The sequence below is a fragment of the Mauremys reevesii genome, linkage group 7 (genome assembly GCF_016161935.1).
Source record: "Mauremys reevesii isolate NIE-2019 linkage group 7, ASM1616193v1, whole genome shotgun sequence".
In the NCBI taxonomy this organism is placed as follows: domain Eukaryota; kingdom Metazoa; phylum Chordata; order Testudines; family Geoemydidae; genus Mauremys; species Mauremys reevesii.
This window is the reverse complement of record NC_052629.1, coordinates 104,174,782-104,201,467: the sequence shown is the minus strand read 5'-3', so window position 1 is coordinate 104,201,467 and position 26,686 is coordinate 104,174,782. Positions and strand designations below refer to the sequence as shown.

Genomic DNA, 26,686 nt, shown 5'->3' with positions numbered 1-26,686 from the left:
TTGCTCCTTGGGGTGGCATAGGTCTATACAAACAAGACTAACACTCTTTAACCAATCTAAAAAGCCCTGCCTGCCCTAGGGAATTTTTTTGCAAGAGTTCTCCTGCTGTTGCTACGCTGGTCCAACTTCAGTGGTGTCACCCATCCTGGTGACCCAGTGCTTCCAGGGAGCATGTCATCTAACCCTACCCACAGATGCAGTGTTTCAAGCACCCTCTCCTAGGATCCCCACATTGCTAACACCATTGAAGCTGAACTGGTGTCCGCAATGGTAGGAAATTGCAACATTTCCCTAGTGTAGAAAAGGCTGCCCTGGCCAAGTAGCTTAACAGAAAGGAAGACCAGTCTCAGCCTTCTCCTGTCTGAGTCACTGCAGGCAGTGGGGATTTAAAAGGCTTTGAGAAGCTACATGAACAGCTCAACAGGAGCAATCAGAAAAGTTTTTCTTTAAAAAGTAGATAAATTTTAAAATAAACCAAAGGATCTTTTCTTTCATGTCACAGCACTGCCTGCAGATCAGCAGGGCAGAATCCAAAGGCAGCAGAACTTCCTGGCCATACAGAGGCTGCGCTGCTCATTAACAAGAGGAGAGAAACCAGGTGTCTACATGGCTTCAAAGACCTGCACTAGCTTCCAGTTCTCACTCCTGGTGTTTCCCCTACCCCCCACTGGGCATTTCCGGAAGCTGGCTGTACTACACCTTTGCCCCCCTCCTACTCACAATTCAAACCACCACCACACCACAGGATAAGCATTTCCTAAAATCTTTGCCTCCTTCGCTTTCTTTGGCTGCCAGGCACAAGAAAGTCATAGGAGAGGGAGGGAGAGAGAGGGAGAGAGAAACATAAAATCCTCAAATGTTTAAAACATTCTCACCCTGCCGTCTCTAATGGAATGCAGACATTTCTTGTAAGAACCTCCACCTCCACAGAGCTCCCAGTTGGAATCGTACCCCCTCAGTGCTACAGGCATAAACCTATTGGCCAACAGTGAATACAAACCAACCACAGGGGTGCCACAAAACTGGATGCTGCAGCTTTCAGTGGAACAGCCACATGTTTGGACCATGATGAGGTCCAGGAAAGCCATGCCAGATTGGAGAGATACAAGTTGTTCTTTCACTGTGAGGAGGTTAATGGCAGGTCCTTGATAGTCTTTAAAAGAACCACGTTCTAAGTGCAAGGAAATATTTTCAATACATCCAGCTTTAAAATCTGTTCAGGCCAGTGTGACTGTGCTAGGCTGCAAGCTGTAAAGCACCACAGGTCAGGAGAGGGAAGCTGCCACAGAAATCGTAGCAGTTTGCCTGTCTGCCTGCATCCCATCTACCTCCCAACCTAAAACACTAGTCACCTTGATCCCAGCACTCTGGCGGCTTCCCAGAGTTCACCAGTTATTGGTCATTGGCAGCCAGGACTCATCTGGGGTTTCTGCTTTGCCTCAACCATCTGAACTCCTCTGGAGCCTTCATCTTCAGAGCCAAAAAGCTTCCTCCTCTACAGCCCTCTTAGAGCTCTGGAATTCAACCAGGATTGTAAAGCAGAGTGCAGATCTGAAAAACTCACACTTGGCCAATTTTATTCTTAAAACTCAACCCTAATTCAGTGTAAAATACATAGCCACTTGTCACCGCAAGTTCACAGTATGAGTTCAGTTGCGCATAAGCATGGTCTTCAGAGACCCTTCCATAGCCACTGTCTCTCCAACAGACAGCAATGCTGGCTCTTTAAAAGTCTCTTTCCTTGACCCAGGATATAGCTGATCTGCCAGATCCCAGACAGTGCCCCTGTAATGGTCACAGGACACATTTAACAGTTCGTTTATCAGTGAGCCTTCTCCCATACACGCCCAAAACACTCCTTGTAATTTCCATTTTACTACAGTTCATGATTTCCATCTGTATCTGCTGGAATTGAGGAGCAGCCCTGCTCTCCCAGGCTTCCTCTCTCCAGACAGCGCTCTTCCTACAATACAATGCAATATGACTTGGGAAAGGGGACCTGTTGAGACAGCCCATGAAAGTGCCTTTGGCTCCATGTGCTGAATGCTTCGCACATATACGCCATGGAGAAGCCAATCTCAACTCGCCCACCCCAAAATCCCACTCCCCTCCCAGTTACACAAGTGTTTTCAGTCACTGAAAAGGAACGGGTGGCAGCCAGGCCCATCTTTTGGGTCACAGCTACATCTGGAACACCAAGGATCAGGAAGGTTCAGCATTTAGATATTTATGAACAAAGCTGGTCTAGGCTGTTATCACATGAAGATTCAAAAGGTCCTTCTGGGAGGGCTGGAGCTATTTTGTTCCACAATGGGTTTTTTTTAAAGCCCAGGGAAAGAGGGAAAAGCCACACCAAGTGACTGAGGACCATCTGTGATGCACATCCTAGCAGCTGTGTGATATGGGAGGGTGGCATCGTGCTGGGGGTCTGGGTTGATTTAGGCATTGATGGCTTTCCAGCGGTCACTGTCAATGCTGTTGACACTTCCCACGTGGTAGGGCATTGAGGCGACGTCATCCAGGTAGGCTGCGGTGTCGATTTGGGTGCTGGAGTAGAAGCTGGAATCCACGCCCTCTTTCTTGGCCACAGCATAGGCATTGGGGAGGTGCACATCTACATCCTCAGGCTCGTCCACTTGGCATTTGTAGGAGAAAAGGATCTTCGGCTCAGACCTGGAGTCAGGGAAAAGAATTAAGATCCTTGTTAAGTGCTGCAGTATCACAAGAGACCCTACTGCAGCTACAAGGAACCTGCACTGTCCTAAAGGACAGTCAGCCAGAGCACATTACCCCATGGTGCTACCAACAGGAGAGTTCCAGGATCGAAACAGCAGGGGGCTCTGCAGCTCAGCAATGAGGTACATTGGCAGAGCTACAATTGAACAGTCATGGCTGGAATGCGGCGTGTAGAGGAATATGCTCTCATCACAGCACATTTAGCTCCTAAAGACCATTGGTGAAATCCTGGTGCCACTGAAATCAGTGGGAGTTTTGCCACAAACTTAAATGAGGCCAGGCTTGCCCCTCAAGGCTCCTCCAGGGGATTTCAGACATGCTCCAAAAGGAGGCATTTTTAACCGAAGAACCATCAGTTTCCATCTACAGCCGATTCCAAACCAAACTTAGCCCCCCCTAGACTGCATATGGGGCCCCAGAGACAGTATTACTTGTTCTGAGAATACATCAAGCCCTTAAATGGGGTTAAGAAGCTGCTGCTTCCTCCCCCACTGGCAAGATTCACACAAACATGCCTGCGTGTTTTGTTGTGTCCTGTTCTTGAAACATTGGTAAGATGAAGACACTGCACTTCCTCGGTCTAGCCACACAGTGGCACCTCAAGCCCAAGAATCAGTTACTCAGAGAGCATTAGTGAGGGACGGAGGGATGTTCAAGGAGTTCGCAGTCTGGTTTTGGATATCCATCATGCTAGCTCAGGGATCGGCAACCTTTGGCACACGGCCCATCAGGGAAAGCCCCTGGCGGGCTGGGCCGGTTTGTTTACCTGCCGCGTCCGCAGGTTTGGCCGATCACAGCTCCCACTGGCCACGGTTTGCTGCTCCAGGCCAATGGGGGCTGCATGAAGTGACGCGGGCCAAGGGATGTGCTGGCTGCCCTTCCCACAGGGCCCATTGGCCTGGGATGGCAAACTGCGGCCAGTGGGAGCTGCGATCAGCCAAACCTGCGGACGCTGCAGGTAAACAAACTGGCCCGACCCACCAGGGGCTCTCTCTGATGGGCCACGTGCCAAAGGTTGCTGATCCCTGTGCTAGCTAATCCACAGACTGTTTCTCTAAACCCGGGGTTCTCAAACTGGGGGTCGGGAGCTGTCAGCCTCCACCCCAAACCCCGCTTCGCATCCAGCATTTATAATGGTGTTAAATATATTTTAAAAGTGTTTTTAATGTATAAGGGGGGGTCACACTCAGACTTCCTGTGTATAAAAGTCTGAGAACCCCTGCTCTAAACCCATCTGAAAATCCAGGAGCCAAGACACTGATTTAATCCTGCTGTGGGACTCAGGCTCTCACTAATCAATCAGTCGATTATTCATTTCAGTGACCAACAATTTAGCTCTTACTGGTGCTTTGCAGACATTAACAGCTTAATCCTGACAAATTCCTGTGCGCAGTTTAAGTATTATTCCCATGATACAGATGGAGAAATGTAATCCCAGACAGGGGAAGTAACTTACCCACGATCCCATAGGGAACAAGCGCCACAGCCAGGAACAGAACCCAGTTCTCCTGAGTCCCTACCCACTGCTCCTTCCACTGCTTTTATTTTACAAATGGGGCAAGCTGAGCACAAAGATTAACTGACATCAAACCCCTGCTGGTTTGGCTACTCACCCAAAGAAGCCTTTCAGGAATGCCACATAAATGAGAGGTGCAAAGAAGCTGAAGTAGAGGAACGTGGTGACGTCGACACAGCTTTGGAGGCAAGAGGAAACATGCAGCCATTTAGCGTCTGCTGTCTAATGAACACAACTATGCCATCCCATTCCATCCAGAGTGAGGGAAGGGGGGTGGAGAGAACCGCAGGAAGAACCTTCTATGAATCAAGTACATGACCTTGGTGCAAATGAACGAGTTCTGCCGCCAAAGCCTCACCGCTCCCAGACCCCCAAGGACGGAACCAGCAGGCCCCAAGTGTCTCAGTCCAGTGCATCACAATTCAAACTCTGGGGGAGCGCCTTAATAGCAGGGCATTGCACCCCATAGCAGATCCTGCCAATTCCAAAGCACAACTCAAGGCGTGTCCCCACACTAGTTCGGGGAAACTGTCTGTCTCCGTGTCTTCCATTAATATCTACTGAACATGGTCTCTCCCACTGTGGAAAACCCCAGACAAGACGAAGCCAATGGCTAGTCATCAATGGAAACAAGGTGCCACCCTAGCACAAGAGGCCCACGTGGAGAGAACTAAGGAACAAATCCACAAACCCCTCATTCCCAGTAGCTTCCTGCACTGTTGCTTTTTCGTGGTGTGATCTTAACAGCAGTACTGTTTAATTCATGCCAACTGCTTTATTTCTGTTTAAGGACAGTCAGGAAGATCATCATCCCAGGACTGTGCCTAGGGCAGGGGGAGAAGGTGATGCAAGGCACTCATTAAATAAGTTGTCTTAATTGGGCTACAGATGTCTCTTCCTCCTGCCAACCCAAGGACCCAGGGACAGTAGCAGGCAGGATGCTGGGGGGCCCTGCATACATACCACAATCCTTCTATGATATCCACACAGAGAAGGGCACTGCCCAAGCCCTGCACCAGATTCAGCAGAGCGAGAATTCCAGCATAGACATAAAAACTCTTCCTAGCTGTAAGACAGACAAGGACACAAGGATGAAATCTAACCCCATCAGCACTGACTGAATACAGGATCATGACAGACACACTCTGCTTCATGGAGGCGACACAACCCATGTGCAGAGGGGAAGTGTGTCAAACATTTAAAGAGAAAGCACTATGGAATGCTTGGAATGCAGGAAGTCCATGTCCCATATTTCTTCCCCAGACCACATCTTGTGCCAGGAGCTCTGCTGGAGACCAGGAAATAAACAGCTATATATTAATAGGGTACAGTGGATGAAACCACAGGCTCATGCATCATCAAGAAAAAGGTGGAATTAAAAGGGGTGGTGTCAAGGCAACACATGCAAGCCTGTTACAGCTGGGCACGTTGAACAGGTGTTGGTCACAAGGCAAACAAATGTGTAGCACAGGTGGCAATCTTGGACACAAAGGCCCATGACTGAACCAGAAGAGGTGCTATGGGTCAGGAATGAAGGGCATTAGTAAAGCAGCATGAAGGACAGACAAGGGGCACTTTGTATCAGGTGTGAGGGTATCAGCAGAACTGAAAGAAGCAAAGACTGGAATAGCAGGGGATACTGCAGATCTGGAGCAAAGTGCATTGGCAGAGCTGTGGCCTGGCAAAGAATGCCCGGCACCTGCCTGCAGCATGCCCAGCATGTCCTCTCGCTTTGGTGAGCATCATACGGACAACTTTTTTTCATTTAAAGAATGAATAATCTAATGGAAGTATTCCAATAACCTGAACCACCCATCCCCTTGTTCAGCTAATGCAGCCATTTCAGGATGCTAGAGATGTATCATACTAACAAAAATGGCAGAGTTGCCAAACCAGACAAGACTGATTAGCAACTCCCAAGCAGTCGGGAAGGGAAAGCTTAGAGCTTTCCCTTTCCAAGTGGCCAGACAGCAGCTGTACGCCAAGATGATGTAACCTTATGTGCTACACAACAAGGGGCTTTACCTTTCAGAAGCCAAGCCCTTCCTTATGGTACTCACCACACCTTACAAGAGAGTCTTACTAGGACCCAAACACATTACACCTTTCCCCACTCCCACGATAATGGAAAAGCCCCACTGTTTTCATTCAATGCCTTGACGGTCACAGCGAGGACACAAACATGCCCTCTCACCCTCTGTCATCTCAGGAAGGAGAGACTGAAATGCAAGACATGCCACCGTGCAGGGATTTCACCACTCACGAATTAGCTACTTGCGCTTTACAGAACCCCAAAGTAACCCTCATTTACCATAGATGCCTACATACATCCCATTGTGCTAGGACATTTTTGTCTGCCAGTATGAAAAAGTGCTGGCAGCTGGAAGGCTAATACTGACCAGCTACACCAAACCTACAGTATCCAAACCACCCAGAAAATGGAGATCCCACTGAGCAGCAAACCTCTACTCAATCCCCTGCCACATACCCAATGTCCCAGTCACTGGTTGAGTAGGGGTGTGTGTATTTGCTGTAGATTTGGTTACAGAGGATACCTAAGGAAAATGCAAACCAACCCCCACCCCCAATACATGGTTCTGTCCCAGCACTGACTGGCTATGCCATATGAAGCCTGGTGTGTCCACTTACATGGTAGAGAAATCCGGTCTTTCAGGGGAGTTTTTGGAAGAATCACCACCAAGGAATAGACCTGTTGAGGCAGAAGGAGACAGCTAGGTCCTTGCCCCTTGCAAACTGTTCTACCGCTGGCTTGGAGTTAAACTGCTAAAGTCTCAAGGGAGTGGTGGGTGTGCAAAGTGCCAGGCACCCCATTGGCACTAGATAAATATGAATTCACAGGGAAAAGGAAGGGGATACAGGAAACCAAGCCATTGATATTGAAGCCAGTAGGAGCCCTAGGTGCTCAGCACCTTGCTGGCTCAGGCCTTTAGGGGCTCTTCACTTTGGAACACTGGGAAGAGGCATCAAGCAGAGCTAGAATTTTGCTGCCAGAATGGAGCCCCTTCCACCCAATCTTTATCTGCCCTCCCTACGCCTCTGAGAGGCATCAGCTCCCAGGTGTTCCCAGTTCCAGCAGGAAGTTACAAGAGAATAAGCAGGTCCCTTTGGGGAGCCAGGAGCTGTCTAGCGCCTGTGGTTTTGCATTTGACTACCTGAACCCAAGTCTCACTATGCTGTTTAGAAGACATCAAGCATATAGGTAAGCAGAGATAATAGATACACTTACCAGAGAAGAGGTATCAATTTGATACCTCTCCAAACTGTCTTTCCATGTGTCTCAGGGAGGGTCAGAATGTGCTTTGTCCTTACCAGAAAGAAGAAACAGGAGCTGGCAAGCCAGAAGTGCCTTCCTCCATGGCCATAGATGTTGAAGTCTTCTGCTGAGAGGTGAGCATCAGGGTAGAGGATCTCCAGTGTCCCCTAACAGAGCGAAAGGCATTATCAGGACACAGCCTCTTACAGACCCCTCTTTATCTCCCACACACACCCACCACCACAGGACACCGGACAAAGGATATTTGCATTTACACATGCTCAGACAGCTGCTCCACTGAATCCTGCACCTTGCACTGCTCAGACATTCCTTCCTTCCCTCCCTGCCCCCCTCCCAGGCAATTCAGCCTCATCTAGATAAGACAGCGGATGAGATGTGGGTGAGAAGCTGGGGAGCCACAGGACTCCAACAGAGCAGAAGGAGGGGGAAGGAAGTGGCAAGGGTGGGTGTCTGTTTAGCAATAGAAAAGCAGCCATCTGAATGTATGTGCAATCACATGTTATTGCAATGGGAGAGACTTCTCCCCGGAGTCTGGGGAGCAAGCAAGCCAGGGGACCAGCCACAGTGCTTGGGTCTGGAGGAGAACAGCTCCTGTGATGTCCCAGAAGACAGAACAGATGGGAAGCAGGAGACTGGATTCAAAAGACCACTGGTCTGACCGGGAATGGCAAGTGCCATATTCCCTCCTCCAGAACTGACACTTCCTATTGTAAGATCCAATCTGTAAAAGCCTTACACTTGTGCACAGCTGGGAAAGGAGACCCAGTCTCATATATACCTGGAGCCCATCTGAAAGCAGGCTAGACAGAGATCTGATTGCATAGACAATGAAGAGAAAGAGAGGATTACTGAATCCAGATACAGCTCAGCCACTTGGTATTTAATGAGGCTCTTCCAGCGTATCATGTGGTAACAATCAGCTCACTGCCTCTGTATGTGAGAGTCCGAACACTGAACAATGACTGCCCTGTTACTCTGGTACTGCCTCAAATAGAGAGACTATTACAAAGGGCTGGCCACTGCCACTACTGAAGATGAGAACATGCCCAGACACACAGCACATTGTTCAGAGAGAGCGAGACACAGCTAATATACCAAGTGGTAACGTGATGGGAAGTGGCAGCTCTCCACTCAGGAAGAGGCATGAGACTTGAGGCTATGAGGGCCCACTGGACAGCTCTAGTTCAATAAGCATGTGCTGTTTCTCCTTCGAGTTCGGATGGAACCAAGACAGGATTTGGACGTAATTCCCTAGATGTGAAAAGCTCCAGCACCCACTCCTCAATCCCTTCAACCAGCCAGTCCCTGCCCTAACCTGGTATTTGATTCCCTGCCAGCCAGTCCCCTTGACTTGGGTTGCTTTCAGCCCACTGCACTAGAGGTGAAAGGCTCCAGTCTCGCAGAATGGAGATTACTCTTAGCTACGTTTCTTTCCTCCTCAGACTCCAAAGCAACAGGCCCCTTTCTCCACACAACTGGCCAGTTCTTCCCAGGCAAACACTGCTCAACATCAAACAGCGTGCTCCCCTTCACTAGCACTAGCTTGCAGGCCCCAGTGCACTCACCTGGGTAACAGAGTAAGCCAGTGACAACACTGTAGTGATCACCAGTATACGCTTGACACTGGAATTGCTTTCAAGATGACCTGAAAAGAGCAAGGAGAGATCATACTTCAGTCACCCTCACCACATCAGCTGTCACACTAGAAAGCCCTTGTCCACCTCCACCCCCAGTAGGAGGATTACAGCTCATTTAACTCACAGCAGCTGTATTACTGCCCAGACTGCTTAAGCCTTTCACAGGGCTCAGCATGTCATATCTATAAAACAGGAGAGTCTGACTCTGCTTCCTTCCCACTCCAGAAAAGCAACTTCCAGTACAATTACAAGTCAGAGTAAGCAGCAGTGTTATCTACACAGAACTGCTGGAAACTTTTCTCTTCACAGAACAGCTAAAGGAGGAGTCAAGTCAGGGCCAACGTCATCTGGGAGAACCTGCATCGAGGTTGTGAGCCCTCCGGGGTGGGAGATCCAGTGTTTAGATACAGCAGTGATGAGCATGACAGAAACATCTATGAGCACACACATGCGCCTGAGGACTACTCGATGCTAAGGAGCATCTCCCTGGGCTCGAATGAAAGCACTTCTGACAAGCTGCAGAGGAGGCTTCATCCTGGCCAGGCCAGGGAAGAGGCAGCAAAAGGAGGTGGATAGAAGGGCCCCAGAGGAATCTCCCTCCCAAAGACGGTGGGGTTCAAGCAAATACAATAATGACTTTCAGAAGCCTGTGGGAAGAATTTGCATGCTGGAGGGGACATTTTCGAACGTCCGCTTGTGCACCAGCATCTTCTCCTTCCCCCAATTTGCATACACCATCACCACAAGCGCATGTGTGACTCCGACATTCATGTGCTGTCCTGGCAACTGCATGAGCCACACAGGAAATGGCACAAATGACACTTCAGGTCACAACGAGAGCCTTGCTTGTCTTCCATCTTTATTCTAGTGATGCCCCGCTTCACAGGATTACCCCACCCCAACTTCCCTGCAGGCAGAGGCCAGGCTGCACACACCACTTCCACGGAAGGGAAGACACACATCCGGAGCACTGGAAAGCAGGAAGCCTTCTGGCACCTACCGAAGGCAAGGCCTAGGATCACCACACTCAGCTCAATGGCCAGGAGGAAGAACCTCGTGATCTCCCACAGGATCTAAGAGACAACAAAGACCAGGGTCAGGAGGGCCAGGAGCCAAGGGGAAGTTTATATAGCGATACTCCACCCCCTTGCCCTGGGGGAAGACACTCTTCAGATGGAGCTGATTGTTCCCATATACCAGAGGTGGCCAAACCTACTGATTCTCCGAGCCACACATGATAATCTTCAGAAGTCTGAGAGCTGACTGCACCTGCTCAGGGCTTCTGCCCTGCAGCAGGGTGGTGGGGCTCAGGGCTTCAGCCCCCTGGGAGATGACTGCCAGTGCTCAGGGCTTCAACAAGAGCAGGGCTGAAGCCCTGAGCCCCAGTGGGTGCCTCCTGCGGGGCTGAAGCCCTTAGATCCCCTCCCCATGGGGCAGAAGCCCCTAGCACCACCACCCCACTTCAGGGCAGAAGCCCTGACCTCTCCCCCACACCGCAATCTGGTAGCTGGAGAATGCGTGGCCCTGCAAGCCGCACTGCAACTATAAGAGAGCCACAAATGGCTTGCAAGCTGCAGTTTGGCCACCCCTGCCATATACCTTCCTCACCCTTTGCAGAGGAAGGTGCCGAAAATTAACTAATCCCCCCCAATTATACCCCTTGCCACAAGGCCCAGCACTGCACACACTGCCCACCCGGCAGAGAAGGACGGAGTGGGAAATGAATGATGCACCACCTGAAGGACTGAGAAAGTGGCCCCACTTCAGCGTGGTTAAAGCCCTCTCTCTGGGAAAGGGGGTGTCATGTCCGCTGCATTCCCAATTGCTGCCAACCCAAACAACATGTGTCTTCATCTCCTTAGAAACTAGGACTATGGGGCTATTCTGCAGCAAATCTATGGTTGGCAGAAATTCTAGTGCCCTCCTCTGGTGCTGCCTATCCAGGGATCTCAAAGCATAATAAACCCTTAAAGCTCCCTAAGGGGCCGGTAATTATTATTTCCATTTCACAGACAGGGAAACCAAGACACAGAGAGATGAAATGATTTCCTCTAAAGTGAAGCAGCAGCATATCTGGGATTAGAACCCAGGAGTTTCAGGAGTAGCCAGTATATCCCCTGGGGAAGATGCTCATAGACTTCGGAAACTAGTCACACAACAGCAATTCCTATTTAAAAAAAGATGCACTTCCTGTTATAGCACCCCATCTTACAAAGCCACGTAACAGCACATCCCCTGTAGGGAGTACGGGACAGGATATCTATATGTCCCTCCGTGATGTCACAGCACCACAAACAGCAGAGAGCTGACAGAGACACAGACAGTTACTCTCATGAAATCTAATCCCTTATTTAATGTTCAGACCCTGATGTATGCAGCAGAGGCTCAGGATCTAGCCAGCCACTCACAACAAGTAGTGTGTTAAAAAGCAGTGATCTGCCACAGGGAACATCAGGGAGAAAGGGAACCTAGAAACTCCAAGGGCACCCAGGGAACTCTGACTAGAGAAGCTTACATTTTCTAGGTAGGACTTATGCCTCCAACACCACAAGAGCTACAGAGCATTTGATTTAGGGGATGCCCTCTTGTGGTAATCATTTAACTCTCTAGAACAAAATTTACTTTACAAAGATATTTCCTGTTTGCCCTTTGCTTGATCCAGAAACATTCAGTTATTAGGATCACAATGGACTTCAATGTTGTTTGTTCTCAGCACACAGGAAAGTACCCTACATTTTTCACAAGGCTGCAGCCAGGGACATTAAAGTCTGGGTGTTGCCAGTCATTAGACAATTGTAGGAGGACCTGGCTTAGCATCAAGATGCCTCGCTGATTCATTCTCTCCTTGCAAGATGGAGATTTTGCTCCTATTGATGGGTTATTTAGGAAGTTCATTGTTCCACAGATCTGGATGCTGTGATCCTTTGGATTTGGTTATCAAAATGAGACTCCACCGTATCCACACGCCATGAACGTTGCAGATAAAAACATTCTTCCAGTATGCATGTAAACAGGAAGCTGCTAATCACAAGGGCCATAACTGTGCAATGCAGAAGTGTCGAGGGTCAGTGCTGTACTCACCTTATCAGCAACTGTGGCAGCATCAGAGGCACTGACTGTCATGGAGACAACTGCACGAGCAATCCCAACTAAAGCCACCACAAACACCTAGGAAAAGAAAGCAAAGGTGAGCTGGTGCCCATATGCTGCCCATTGCCCACGATGCTAATCAGGAATTCTGCTCTAGGAACCAGTTTCCACCTTAGCTTGGAAGCCTAACAGTTAATACTCGGGGACTTCCGAGTCAGAGATTCAAGATAGAGTCCTGGAGCTGGTCTCCCTCTCCCCAGGCTTACTTGGTGTGAGTATTGCATAGGCAGCAGGCTTAGACCCTGTGAAGGAATGAACGCCTAATTTCCCTCAACAACCAGTGAAAGGAGCCTCTTCCAGTCCTTTTACACATGGCTTTATGGGGGATATTCTCCAGGGTCCAAGAAGCTAATTCTTTTTTTTCCCATTCGCACCACCTCAGCCCAGGTAAAGAGTCAATCAGCAAAAATACCACTCCCAATGATGAAGGCAAGTGCCTAGTGTGACTCAATATACAGAGCTCACCAGATAATAGATACCACAGGATATCAGCTAACAGACCTCAGATCTGTTATAAAGCAGAGCTCCACAGTCCATTCATTAAACACTGGCAGCCCTCGAGAATGCGAAAGGTGGGAAATCAGCTGAGGCCAAGGCCTTTCGAGTTTCTGAAAACACAAGTCTTTCCAAGAAGAGTTGCCAGCGTTGTGGGCTAAATTATGCTAATCTTCTAGGGATATAAAGTGGCTAAACCTATCCCAATAGGGGGAAAGGTCAAATCTGATTAACCAGCTCACAAGCTGTACTGGCCTTTCCACGGTGACGGTGAGCCGGGAGCTACATCATAAAGCCTACTGTACATGTTTTGAAGTGTACCACCTACTATAAATCTTCATAGCACCTACTACAGATTTTCATAGCACCTTCCTGCACATTCCAGCTTTACATCCCAGTGGGTGCTCTGAAGGACACCCTTGCAGTGGGGTGGGGTGGGGTGGGGGGGGGAGTGCAACCCCGGGAGAGCAAGCAGTGTTGCTACTCATTGGAGTGCAAGGTTGGGGGGAAAGTTGCTCTGAGAAGCAAAATCTCTGAATGCTCCATGGCATCAGTTTAGCAGCCATCTTTTCCTCCCCTTTATGGGAACTGGATTTTCTTTGCTACTGCTGTAAGGGGCAAAAGACTGGCCTCTCCTCAAAGCCCATACTTATTTTTAACAATAAAGAAACTGCATCAGCTCAGTAAGAAAGCAGTAAATCATACTAATGTCAGGTGGGTTTTCAAACAGGGCAAGAGGAGATGTAGGCTGTCTTTAGCCTGTCACCAGTCCAACAGGCTGCACCACACCCTGGGAGAGGAGAACCTTCATTAGCTTTTTAGAAACCAGACAGAGAGAGTTGTCTGAAGGGACACTCAATTTACAAATCCTGATTTCAAAGGAAACATTTTATATCCTCTTTTTCCTACCAGTATACCCGAGATTATAAAATGGAGATATGCTTTTCACTGTCTCTGCTGCTGGGTTCCTTTTTGCTCCTCCCAAAGCCAACAGTCTAGACAAGTTTCACTTTTGTTTCTTTCCTTCAGCTTCTTGTCAGTTGCACTTTTCTGTCCCATGGCACTTGCTCCCTGCTGAGCCAGTTGCACTGGGAAAGGTTTAAATCCAAGTTTTAATCTATTGATAATGCTTTTTAAAATTCCTGAACATTTTTCTAATTATTATATGTTCTAAGATTTCCTACCACCACCACCGGCCGCTCCCTGACATTCTGGGCCTGCATTACTTGACTGTACCCCCTTCCCAGAGCTCAGAACTTCCAATTACAGGTTGAGACTAGGTTTGCTATTATCTTGGCCTCAGTTTTTCCACACTTCCTGGTTTTTGTCTGTTACTACTCGTTCCTAGTTTGAGGAAAGACATCTCTCTCTACCAAGGTGAACTCTGTCCAGCAGAGCACTGTACTGCTGCCACATTATTCCCACTGACAGACAACAGACATATGCATGCTGCTCTGAGGCAGGCAGGGGCCTGACTGCACACCCATGACAGTAGCTTCATGAACCTCATCACACACTTAATCCAGCCAGGTCCCTAGCTGCACTCACACCATGCACCAATGGCAGCACAGCTGACAAAAACAGTAGCTACTACAGAGACTTTCCTATCCTGATTAGAGGCTGCATGTGACTTTTTAAACTGTGGAAAGGGAAAGGAGATCCTACGTATTTGAGAACTAGGACTGTTCTCATCCACGTGTTCTGTTTTCACCCTCCAACCTCACATCACCAAGAATCCATGAGAACGCTCTCAGAACCAAAGCTGGGCCATCCAACTGGAACAAGCAGCCCCTTTCCCACTGCCTCAGAGAGGAATTCCCAAGCTGGGGATCTCCAGGTTCCAGGAGCTCAACTGGAATCCATCACATCAGGATTTTCTATAGAGGGCTAACTAATGTGCAGTCTCTTTCTGGCAGCCTCATGCATTTCATTTTTCAGGGGATTTGCTTCCACTATATCTCAGTGAAAAGTTACTGTTGTTTTAAATGGGACATACTGTAAGAGAGGAAATGAGCAGGGAAGATATAAGATACTAGATAGTAAGGTGAAGTAAAAAAAATTGTGCTAGATTAAAAACGGGCCACTTAATGGTAGAGAAAGACACAACCCAAAACCCCAGATCCAAACGTCCCCCAAGTCTCAGAGAAGTGGAATCGTGATCTGGATCCAAACTCTGAAGCTCTGTGCCCATTTCTAACAGTGAATCTTAATTTAAAAAGAAAACCTATATGTTTATGCAGGCGCCAAAGGGCTTTTACCTCCATGGGATCTGACTCAGGTTCACCCCAAACGATAAATGTTCTGGGAAGGTGAGTGAGGGCAGACAAAACACAAACACACACACAGCATTTTAACACTCCCCAGTCAATTCAGAGAGCAGTGCTGGTACTCACTAGTATGTAGAAGGTAGTAAAGATGGGACCAGAGGTGACATGGATCTTGGCCCTGGCAGAAGGCAGTTTCCAGAGAAGAAAGACAAAGAAAAGCACATTGGGAACCAGAAGCATAAGGTCCCAATAGCGGACTCTGCAAAAAGTGAAATAAAATAGTTAAAAGTGCATTTGCATGATTCCCTTCCCCGCGAGGAAGGCGCCAGCTTCACTTTCCCCTGCTCCCACACCCAAGAGGGAAAGCCATCATTTCCTGGACAAGGTCCAGCCCCAGCTCCTACACCTCACCTGGACTTCCCGATGTCTTCATATAGCAAGAGCAGGCACTTGTGTGGCACAGTGATGTTGGTGTCGTTGATTGCCCCTGTTGTTGTTTGGGGCAGAGCCGTCACATTATCTGAGGCCATAACCAGGGCATCGGCAACAGAGTGGGTGATATTGTCATACGTGGAGAACCTCACCGCAGACGTCACAGACTGGGACATCCTGCCTCTGCTCTGGACGTGGGACAGAGAGTTAGAGTCACACACAATGGGTGCTAAGACCAAGCATGATACAACACAGAACAACCAAGATGAAGGCAAAAAGCAACCTTAAATCAACTGAGCAGGAAGATCATCAAATAGCGTCCCTGACATTAGACCCTATGTAACTGCATCCTACTCACTACTGCAAACTACCAACATCAGCCCTTTTCATCTAAGGATCTCCAAGCAGTCATCAACAAACTAAACCCCTCACCGCTTCTGGGATACAGGTTACTATCACTGTCCCTAATTTATAAATGTAGAAACTGAAGAACAGTTATTCAGTGACTTCTCCAATGTCACATTGGGGGACAGCCAAGTGTAGAACCCTGGCGCCCAGGGTAACAGTTACCTCGTCTGTCCACTGTTCCACACACCCTCTCCCTAGCATTTTGAAGGAAGATGAGATTGGTTTCAGCAGGGGAGTGGGCAGTTGTCATATGACCTGCCCTCCCTGAATGCATACTCACACTCTCCTTGCCTATATGCCTGACCTATCTCCACATCTCTCCGGTACCAGGGGCTGCTCCTGCTGGGTTATTAGTTGTAATTCATATGTTATTGGGCCAAATTCTGCACTCACATCCATGAAATCCCAAGTCCTGGCCACTGACTTTAGTGGGGTTGTAGAAACTGGCCCCATGCTTTCTTCTAAGAACCCAACCATACCACAATCCTAACTGGGCTCACGCACATAGTACTTACAAACTGACATGCAAATTATATACAGCCCATCACCAGAGAAATGCAGCCTGGGAGGCAGTGTCATGTTATGCCTCATGGGACATAATGTGTCATGGGGTTAAAGCAGACTGGGAGATGGGAGACCTGGATTGCTTCACTAGTCCTGCAGCTGACGTGATGCAGGACCTTGGGCCAATCCCCTCTCTACACAGCAGTTTCCCCACTGTGAATGAGAACCCGACCCTTGCAATGTGCTTTACAGTTCACAGACACAAGATGCAATACAACTGCAAAGTCCTGTTCTCTCTAGAACCCAGCTCTCCCCAGCGGAGCCATCTCAGAACACAGTGAGGTTAAGAAAACCTGCCTACTGTCATCACAACGCCACATGTCCCTGGGTAGTGGGCGCAGACATGTCACTGGTAGGGTATGTCCACTGAAAAAAACCCACCACTCACAGTAGCCAGTCTCAGACACTGGTTCAACAGACTCAGGTTCTGGGTCTCACTCTCTTGGGCTAAAAATAGCAGTGTAGACATTCTGGCTCAGGCTGCAGCCCAGGCTCTGAAACTTCTCAAGGGAGGAGGGTCTCAGAATTTGGGCTCCAGCCCAAACCAGGAATGTCTACACTGCTATTTTTAACCCCGGAGCATGAGCACGAATCAGTTGACCCAGGCTCAGAGATTTGCCATCACAGGGTTACTGGGGTTAGGGTGGTTTTTTTGCAGTGTAGACATACAGATAAAGCTTTGGCAGCCAGTTTGCTGTAGCTAATCCAGGATTAATCTCAACAAAATTCCCCTTCGTGTGGCTTCCAACTACAGCCAGCACTGTGAAAGTGAGCAGACAGTATGAGTGGATTTAAGAAGGTAAGGTTTTTTCCCACATGCTGGCAGCAGGAGTCAGCAGATGGATATTTTCACAGATGGGAAGAGAGGTACAGCTCTGTGTCATCTGCTGAACCTTTAGCATTCAGGGTTTACCCTTCCAGGGTTCTGCCTGAAACTCTCATACACAGAGCTGTTCTTTCTTCTGGAAAACTGGGATCCTTTCCAGGGCTTACAAGGCAAAGCAAGTGGGGGAGCTCTCTGCTAACAGATCCACTTTTCATCCCTACATTCTAACAGGTACTTGTTGGGCTGGGGATTTCTTTAATGATCACTGTATGTTTCACTCCCTTAGGTACATAACATTAAACAAACACACTCTTGGGAAGATTAACTTTGTGCTGAGGTGGCAATTTCTGTGCCAGAAATCCTAGTTTGGCAGAGGTTCCAATGAGTGACCTTTGGATTATGGAGACATCCTCTCCTCTCCCAAGAGCTGCATTTCACCTTCTCCACTTCCCACAATTCCTAATCAGCGTAGACGCTCACTGAAGCAGGCATTTTCTCTAATTACTTTGCTCTATCCATCTAGCCTGACACATGTGACGGACCTCTTCACTCTAGGAAGGGCAGGAATTGGGTAGGAAAGGGTGAATACCATCATGCTTACCCGCAGAGCAGAGATTCTGCCTAACTTTTTTTTTAAAATAGGATGCCGAAGGGAGGAGAAACAGCACCATGAGTGCAGGGAGGGGAAAGAGAGCCATGAAAACAACTATGAACCATGACGCCCCAATGACATCCACTCTGGGACACAGCATCTGACCTGCCTTCCCCAAGCAGAAAGAGCTTGGGTAGAAATCAGTCTGTCTGGGAGTTAAATAAGAAAGAACAAACATCTTTCTTGTAGAGGGCATCCCAGAGACACCAGATCCTCTCCTTAAAGCTCACTGGTATCGTGCAAATACAACACAGTGGTGATAAGCAGAGCTGGGCTGACCAGACCTAAGACTTACAATCACAAAGCCCTGAAGGGCAAGTCAATACTGAGCCTGCCTCTCAACCAGGTTACTAGTTCTGGACAAATGCTAGTTGTCCTATTTTTCTTCCAAAGACGCTCGATATAAAAGCAAAGTAATAAGACATCTAGCACTTAAGGAACAAGCCAGGCTAAGTGGCACTGTTAACATCAATATGGTGAATTGATCAAGTGCCTTTGCTCTGCTCTCACTGAAGCACCGGGCATTTTTGCCACTGACTTTTTCAATGGGAGCAGGAACAGTCTCTAGGCTACATAGTCTTAGCTCCTTCATCCACCACAGGACTGTGCTTTAGCAGCATATTCCCCAGGGCTTTGTCCAGTCTAGTCTGAAATACTATCAGCTGTGTGTATTGTGAGAGATGTTTCATTAGGACCTTCTACACCGCCAACACCACCATGCTGCACAGCTGTTAAACTCTGTTGAGGCTGACCTAGGTTGGCCCAGGCTGTGTGGATGAGGCAAAATCATATTATACCCAGGTTAAAAACAAAAACAAACAAACAAAAAAAACAAATGTGCTGTAGCCCAAGTCCCTCTTCTTTCTCCTACAGGAAGTGTTTCTTTCTCAGACAGCAAATCAATTCACACTCTTCCTTCCCCATATTTTGGACAGAGCTGAAGCCATTCTGACCTAAACTGCATCAATGTCTCTTTCCAATAAGCCCTGGACTCACAAGGGACAATAGGAACAGGAACATGTGCCTGGCTATTTACATCTTACCATTATTATTGATCTAGGGCAAGACGCCCTAGTCACGGAGTAAGCATGGAGCACTCATGTTATTGTTGGTGTGACATAAAAATGGTGGGTATTTTTGCCCCCCTCACTAAAAAAAGGTGGATTTTTTTTAATTTTATTTTATTTTGAATTAGGACATTCTAACAATTTCAAAGATAGATGAAGTTTGTGGCTGAAATTACTGGACAGCAGTCTGCTCTCTCAAGACCCGTCTCCTCTACAGCTGAATTACACAGCTAGCAGAGTTGTAGTTTGGTTTCCCAGACTGGTGAGGAAAGGATACTTTTCTTCCTTTCTAAGAACCATGTTAGAAACCCCTGTTTATCCATTACATGGCATGATCAGCAGCCTTTTCCACATACAAGCAGCCCTGATGACAGAAAACTGTGCTAACAAACACCACGTTTAAATGCAACTGTTATTGCAATGTCTTTAAAGGTGAAAATAAGGGTGGAGGGGTGAATTGGGGGTGGAGGGAGGAAGGTTGAAACACAGTTTTTCAAGGGTCAATGTTTGCTTCAAAATTCCTGCATCCCCATTTTGTCCACAGGACAAGCTCACAAGATGGGTTTTTCCACCCAGTGGCAGAAATATGTTTACTTAATTCCCCTCTCCCCTTCCAGTTTCAATTTCATGTCAGAATTTGAAGCAAGTTTTAAAAAGTAAGAAAAGAAAACCACAATGCTAAAAAAATAATTAGCAGAAGTCTCACCAGCGACCCAAACCCACAATATAATGAAGCTAGGTTATGAGCAGAGTCCTTCAGAAATATCCCTTAGCTTACCACAGCAGACAGGAAGGTAGTGCTGCCTTCTCGTGGAGGGGAGAGAGGAGTAGCAAAGAAACTTGCAGTAAACAGAGTCAACATACCCCATGTAGGAGAGGAGGGAAGGTAGGATGACCACCTGCTTAAAGCAAATGAAGGACTCCAGAGATCCTCACCCCCACTCCAGCCCCTTTACATCACATACCAGAGCAGAATAAATGGGCCCTAGAAGCCCTGGTTCCAGCCACAAGAAAATTGCCCCAGTGCAGGCAGTAAGAATGCTTCCAAAGGGTCAGCTCACCAACAACCCTTAGTCCCAAACAGCACTGCAGCCATAGAGAAGCCCCAGAAGTCTGGGTAACTCAGGCCCCTATGTCTGTGTTATGCTGGTGGCCTGGAGCACAACTTAAAGGTGTCTTAGTCATCCCCACCCTTCAGCTGCAAGTTCTGAACCATACCACATAGGAGAATCACACCTCAGGTTATAGTCTCAGTTCTGTCACGCAAACACTGTGACAACTCAGGCAAAGCACTTAGCCTCTCTCTGTTTCAGATTCCCCATCTGTAAAATGGGGTATTCCTCATCTGCCTCTCCAATAGGGCTGTAAGGTTAAATTCATTACATTCTGTAAGGTACTTCAGGATCTTTTGATGAGAGACACCTAGAGAATTGCAAAATATTACGCACACTGGAGATGAAAGGCCTTAGCATTCTGCCATTTGAGCTCACTTGACTATGCCAGAGCAGTGGTTTTCAACCTGTGATCTGCAGACCCGTGGTGGTCTGCAAATTACATCTAAGATTTCCAAAGGGGTCCTCACCTCCATTTGAAATTTTTTTAGGGGTCTGCAAATGAAAAAAGGTTGAAAACCACTAGTTTAGAAAACAAACAATCTAGTTTTAAAAGCTAGTGTTTTCTGATGTATGTGAGGGTTAACAGTGATACAACAAACTCTCACACAAAAGTGTTACCACTGCCATCTGTTCCAACAATTTCTCTTTCCTGGGTATCCCATCCTTATTACCACACACATATTTTTTGCTCCATGTTAGCGATGAGTATTTTTTTAGTTGATCATATGTTATAGAATATTTAGAATTTAGTTTCCGTTCACAATGATTACCTGGAGCTCAACTACGTTACAAACAGCATTGGGGAGTGATCATATTAAGTATCACAATAAAAAGCTTCAATAAAAAGCTTGTGCACCCTTGCAGATTTAAAGTCCAACACATCAATTGCCTTCAAAATAACCTAAAACAGTATCAAAATCCAACAGAATTTTTTGAGAAATCTTAAGTTTGGTCCTGATCCTGCAATGAGCTCTGAGTGAACAGAGTCCTGGGCATGCATGGAGCCCCACTGTAGGATCAAAGCCTTACCATTAAGAAAGAAACTCAGGCCAACATTTTAAAGTGTGTATGCCTCATGTTAAACAGCTAATTCCATACTTAGGCACCTAAACAAGTAGCCAACTTTCTGAGGCACTGAGTACCCACCACTCTCAAAAGAGTTTGAAAATCAGGCCACCTATGAGGTGTCTAAAGAGACATCGAACTTGAGGCACACGGGTTTGAAAAGTCTGGCCTAAAATGTAAATTTTAAGTAAAACTTGCTCCCAAGTTAAGAGGCCAGGTCTGAAGGCCAGTTAGAGATCATTTGTCAAATCCTGTTTACAGTCATAACAATAGCTTTGTTTGGGAACACAGGGATATGCCAAAGATTTTCAAATAGGGGTTCAATAATCATAAAAGAATTCTCCCAAATTTCTCCCACTTTTTACAGTAAAGCAGCATTCCCTTTTAGTAAAGGCTTTTAAAAGAATAGCATTTGTACATTCTTAGACAGACCCTCCATATGCAGGCTAACATAAAGGCTCCCAGTGATGGCTATAATTCACACATGATGCAGTTAGCTGTTTGTGCTTCCCAACAACAGCTGGGCCAAGCTGCCACTGCCTTCCATCTGCCCAGGAGATTTGCTTGATTTCCATTTTGAAATACTCACTCCTCATGGAAGAGGTTTGCAGTCAATTTCAGTGTTTCTCAAAAACAACACTGAAAGCTCCCAGTCAGCAGCATCCAGGCAGGTGCTGCTAGAAGTTACTGGTTTATGAAACCCAGTGTACATTCAAAAAACACAACTAGCAAAAAGAGAGAGTATTTCTCATCTTCTTTAGAACTCCTGAGACCAGCAACAACCTCCCCAACATACACACATCCCCAGAACAGATTGAACAGGTATTTCCCATTGAAACCTGCCTACACACAAAGAACCTGTCTAGACCAGGAAAAACGGTGTATAGTTAAACTGTAATACGTTACATGAATATCCTAATGTAGCCAGAGCAAATTATAGTTTTAACATGTGTTAGCTGATCAGGATGAGTCCTAGGCTTCCGACTAACATGTTAAAACTATCCAAACACACCCCAAGTTACCTCAGTATAACTAAAGGTTTGTTTTAAAGCAATGTAGTTAAACCCGTAAAAACCCTTGTGTGGACACCCTTGTGTCAGTTTAAACCTGGATTATATCAATTTAGCTTGTATTAGTAAATATACAGGCAGAAACTAAACCTATGTAACTTGTTTTTAACTGATACAGGTGTGTCCACATGGGGGTTTGCAACAATTATTTTAGTTTTTAAAAGTGATTTTAAAAACAGATGCAACTTCTGCATGTAGCCAACCCCTAAGAAGCTCATTGCTCTCATATTAGCGGGTACCTCCTCACAGGAAGGCTCAAAGAGACAGGATATGAATCACAGAAATGCAGGGCTGGAATGGACCTTGAGAAGTCATCAAGTCCAGGGCCCTGCACGGAGGCAAGACACAGTAAACCTGACAGGTGTTTGTCCAACCTGTTCTTAACACACCTGCAGTGACCGGGATTCCACAACCTCCCTCCGAAGCCTATTCCAGAGCTTAACAACCCTTATAGCGGGAAAGTTTTTTCTAGTCTCTAACCTAAATCTCCCTTGCTACAGATTAAGCCCATCGCTTCTTGTCCTACCTCCAGTGGACACGGAGTACAACTGTCCACAGTCTTAACAACCCTTAACGGAGCCGAGTATTGTTCTCCGCCCGCCACTCCGGACCAGCCAGGCTAGAGACCTCGGTTTAAGAAAAGCTTTTGAAGCCCAGGGCCGTGGCTACACAACAGCCGGAACCGAAATGTCCAGCTGCGCGGCGACTCGCCCCTTCCTTATTTCCCTGCGAGGCCGCGCCTGGAACGAGTTACACGGAAACAAGCCGCGTCCAAACAGGGCCCCTCGGACACCAGCGGGGCCCGCCCCCCACACGGCTGCCTGCCTGACTGGCAGCAACCCGCAGCCGCCTCTCGCCTCGCTCGCTGCCCGCCTGCAGCCCCGCAAGCCTCAGGCCCGGCGCCGGGGGCAGGGCTCCCCCTGTCACGAAGCTGGCCCCGGGGAAACCCTCCTCGGGCTCGGGGCCCCGGCCGCGCTCCCCCGTTACCTGCTGGGCGCTGCTCACCCGCGGGAACCCAGCCGGGCCATCCCCCAGCCGCGGCTCCGGCCCCACCGCTTCCACCGGCCGCGGGCCCGGGGAGCGTCGCGAAAGAGCCACACCATAAGGGAGCCGCAACCCCTACCCATGTCAGCTAGCCCTCCCCCTTCCGCTGGCACCCCCTTTGCCTCCGGGCGGGGTCTGCTGCGGCTGGACGTGCCCATGTAAGCCGGAGAGGTCCCAACTTCCCGCGAGGGGGAAGGACTGGCCTATTCGTGTGGGCCTAGAGTTGGTATTTACAGAGGATCTCTGGGCCGGAGTTCTTCGCCCAATCACGAGACGCCTAGGTCAAGAGACTCGCCAAAAAGAGAAACAAAACGGCCACAGGACCCAATGGAGTTCCCTGGGAGGCGGGACTTGACCTGCAGGACTGCCAGGGTCTAAAAGGTGCAGGGAAACAATTCACCCCTCTCCTGCCAAGCACGGAGGGGTATTGGCAGAGTGGGTGGGGAACTCGGAGTAAGGCGCTAGGGTGAGCAAAGGTGGCAGAATCTGGGCCACAATGAATAAGGAGGGTAAAGAGAAAGCAGAGGATCTGGGTAGAGAATGGAAGTTACAAAGCAGGGCAGGTACAAACTGAAAGATCTATTGCACCAGGGTCTAATGGAGAGAACTGGGTTAGGATTGCAAATCAGATGGAAAGGTCAGGATAATATAATGGGTCCCAACACTAAACCAAACAGCTTAATGTGAGAGAGCCATGGGCAGTTTCAGGGTAAAACAACTTGACTGCATAGGATGTTATGTGTAAAATGCTTTGAGATCACCAGATGGAAGCTGCCAGAGGAATGCAGTGTTGAATGATTTGTGTTGTAGTCTCAGTCATTAGGCAAAAGCCGCCCCCAAAGCAGCTACCTTTTCATCTATCAACACCCACTTCTGCTGGGATCACTACAAGACTTTAACCAGCTTACTGTGACTAAGTTGGGAGGCAGTTGAGCTAATATTTGCATATATGGAGAGAACATGTGTACACATTTTATCTATTTTTGATGGTATTCCTCTTCCCCCACCCCACCCATTCATTGTCATGTTTCTTCTTGGACCTTAAGCTTTTTGGGGCTGGATCCCTGTCAATGAGACCATCATATTGACTGGAGTCTCTGGGCCCTGCCACTATATAAGTAATATAATAAGAATTATTAAATAGGCTCATATAGTCCAAAGAGTTGCAGAATGTCTGCTACTGTCTTCAGATCTTTGTATCTTGCTTTCTGGAAGTATAATTCAATTCTCATTGATTTAATTGAGAGCTATATTGAGCCTGGAGTTGGCAGAGGCTCGGGATACAGTTGAGCCACACCTTTAGAAGTTTCCTATTGATTTGACGATTTCACATCTTTCTTTCAATCCCTCCACTCACTGACTACTTAAAAAAAAAAATTGGCCACAGCAAACATAAGATTCTTGTCTTCACTTTCAGGACCTTTGACAACCAATCCCCATCGCTGTCCCCTCCCACCTAACCTTGTCATTCACTATCAAGATGTCAACCAGCCTCCATTGCCCACTTGTTAAATTTCAAACAAGCACTGTCATGCTTTTCCCATGCTGCCTTCACACTTGGGAGGAGCTCCCCATAAACCTCTGCAAAACTAAATCATTATCTTTCTTCAGATTGCTCCTTAAAACTCTCCTCTGCCAATGAAGCCTACAAAAAACCGACAATGGTTAGACTGCTGGTGCATTGAGGGCACTGCCTACCACACACACACACACCCCTAAGTCTTAATAAATACTGTCTAGAATCATCAAGTATTGAGCTCTCCACACCTCTGCGCCTAGGTCTGCGGCTTACATAGGTGCACACACAAAGGTGTGACACTGTGCTACCTCTTCATCTTTCCAACGTTGTCATCATTTTCATTTTGCTTCCTGGGTTTTCTAATGGGAACATAGGCATTATTATTAACAATAACAATAGTGTTTTCATCCATGAATCTCAAAGCATTTTACAGTATCAAGTGAGACAACAGCTACTTGCCTGAGAGGATAAGAAATTTAGAAGCCTTTGTATAACCTTGTTAGCTTCTGGTGGACCACTGGCAGAGCTGTCACTATGGCATCTCCAATTGTTCCAATTCACTCTACTTTGGTTCTAGGAAATCTCATTGTATGGGAATATTTTAGCGCTGGTGGAAGGTGCTGACTTGATGACCCTGGAGACTGTAGCCCTATATCCACAAGACAGGGACTGCAAGAGCTGCAGCAGGGCAAGCTTCGCTCTCACCAACCCATGTGCCTCATCCTTGCCTTGGATAGGGGAGTTCAGTCTCCTTGGCTCATTCAATCCTTGCCATCTGCTGGGACTGCCAAAAATGGAGGTCAGTTAGTGCAATCCTGGTGGTGGTGGATTTTGTTATTTTGTTGGTCACCATTCCACTAGGACAATGGTTCTCAAACTTTTGTACTGGTGACGCCTTTCACAGAGCAAGCCTCTGAGTGCGCCCCCCCCTTATAAATTAAAAACACTTTTAAATATATTTAACACCACATAAATGCTGGAGGCAAAGCGGGATTTGGGGTGGAGGCTGACAGCTCGCGACCCCCCCCATGTAATAACCTCGCAACCCCCTGAGGGGTCCCGATCCTCATTTTTAGAATCCCTGCACTAGGAATTAGACTGATTTAACAAAACTCATTTCACTCAAGCCACCAGGCAGTTATCAGATGGTAAAAAACAGCCTTTAGCTGGATTTAGACCAGCAGATGGGTGTGAAGGGTTCCTTACCCTTCTCAATCCCATGGAACTTCCCAATACATAGTCTCACCTAAGGGCGGACGAGCCTGGATCCAAACACTTGAGCCATTTCAAAACTAGCCACTGATTTTAGCTGCCCAATCTGAGCCACCTAAGGGCCTGATTTTCAGAGGTGCTGAGCACCCGTAGCGCCCATGGATTTTATTAGGTCATTTCTGAAAATCAGGCACAATGTGTCTGAAGTTGGGTACTTGTGGACACTTGTAAAAGTGCGGGCATCGGTCTGTCTCCTTGGGAAATGCCACTTGCTTACCCCATCCAGCTGTCCTGTGCCTGGAATAAGGTGTCACCTTCTGGCGAGACCAACGCGCTACAACATTAAGTTCCCTTGATCTCGCGTTATCTTGTTTATCCATCACTCCCAGAGCAAAAAAAAACCACACTTGCCATCTGGTCACCCTACACCTAGCACCCAGCTCCTCCCAATCCCCCTAGCTCCTCCCACCCTGACCAGCCCCCACTCCTCCCACCCACGCCAACCCCCCCATTCCCTTCCCTTCCCATCCCATCCCATCCCAGTCCCCCCACACCATCTTCTTCCACCCGGCCAGCCCAACCTCCTCCTCCCACCCAGCCCCTTGGCGCCCTGACG

At 47.8% G+C, this 26,686-nt stretch overlaps 1 protein-coding gene across 5 annotated transcripts; it reads right to left on the bottom strand.

Annotated features, from left to right (window-relative positions):
- Window positions 1-1,560: 1,560 nt before the first annotated feature.
- On the bottom strand, window positions 1,561-23,532 carry TPRA1 (transmembrane protein adipocyte associated 1). Of its 5 annotated transcripts, none has more exons than XM_039481629.1 (11): window positions 23,419-23,532; window positions 15,508-15,716; window positions 15,223-15,355; window positions 12,266-12,352; window positions 10,185-10,257; window positions 9,113-9,192; window positions 7,583-7,693; window positions 6,902-6,962; window positions 5,216-5,318; window positions 4,350-4,430; window positions 1,561-2,673 (listed from the first exon to the last, which is right to left on the bottom strand). In XM_039481629.1, exons 2-11 carry the CDS (start codon window positions 15,702-15,704, stop codon window positions 2,439-2,441), a joined length of 1,161 nt encoding a protein of 386 aa, XP_039337563.1. In that variant the 5' UTR covers window positions 15,705-15,716; window positions 23,419-23,532; the 3' UTR covers window positions 1,561-2,438. The 5 variants fall into 5 exon arrangements, with proteins under 5 accessions (XP_039337563.1, XP_039337564.1, XP_039337565.1 ...); XM_039481630.1 differs by lacking the exon at window positions 23,419-23,532 and adding an exon at window positions 23,301-23,375; XM_039481631.1 differs by lacking the exon at window positions 23,419-23,532 and adding an exon at window positions 23,283-23,371 and having other exon boundaries at window positions 15,508-15,711.
- Between the last annotated feature and the right edge of the window lie 3,154 nt (window positions 23,533-26,686).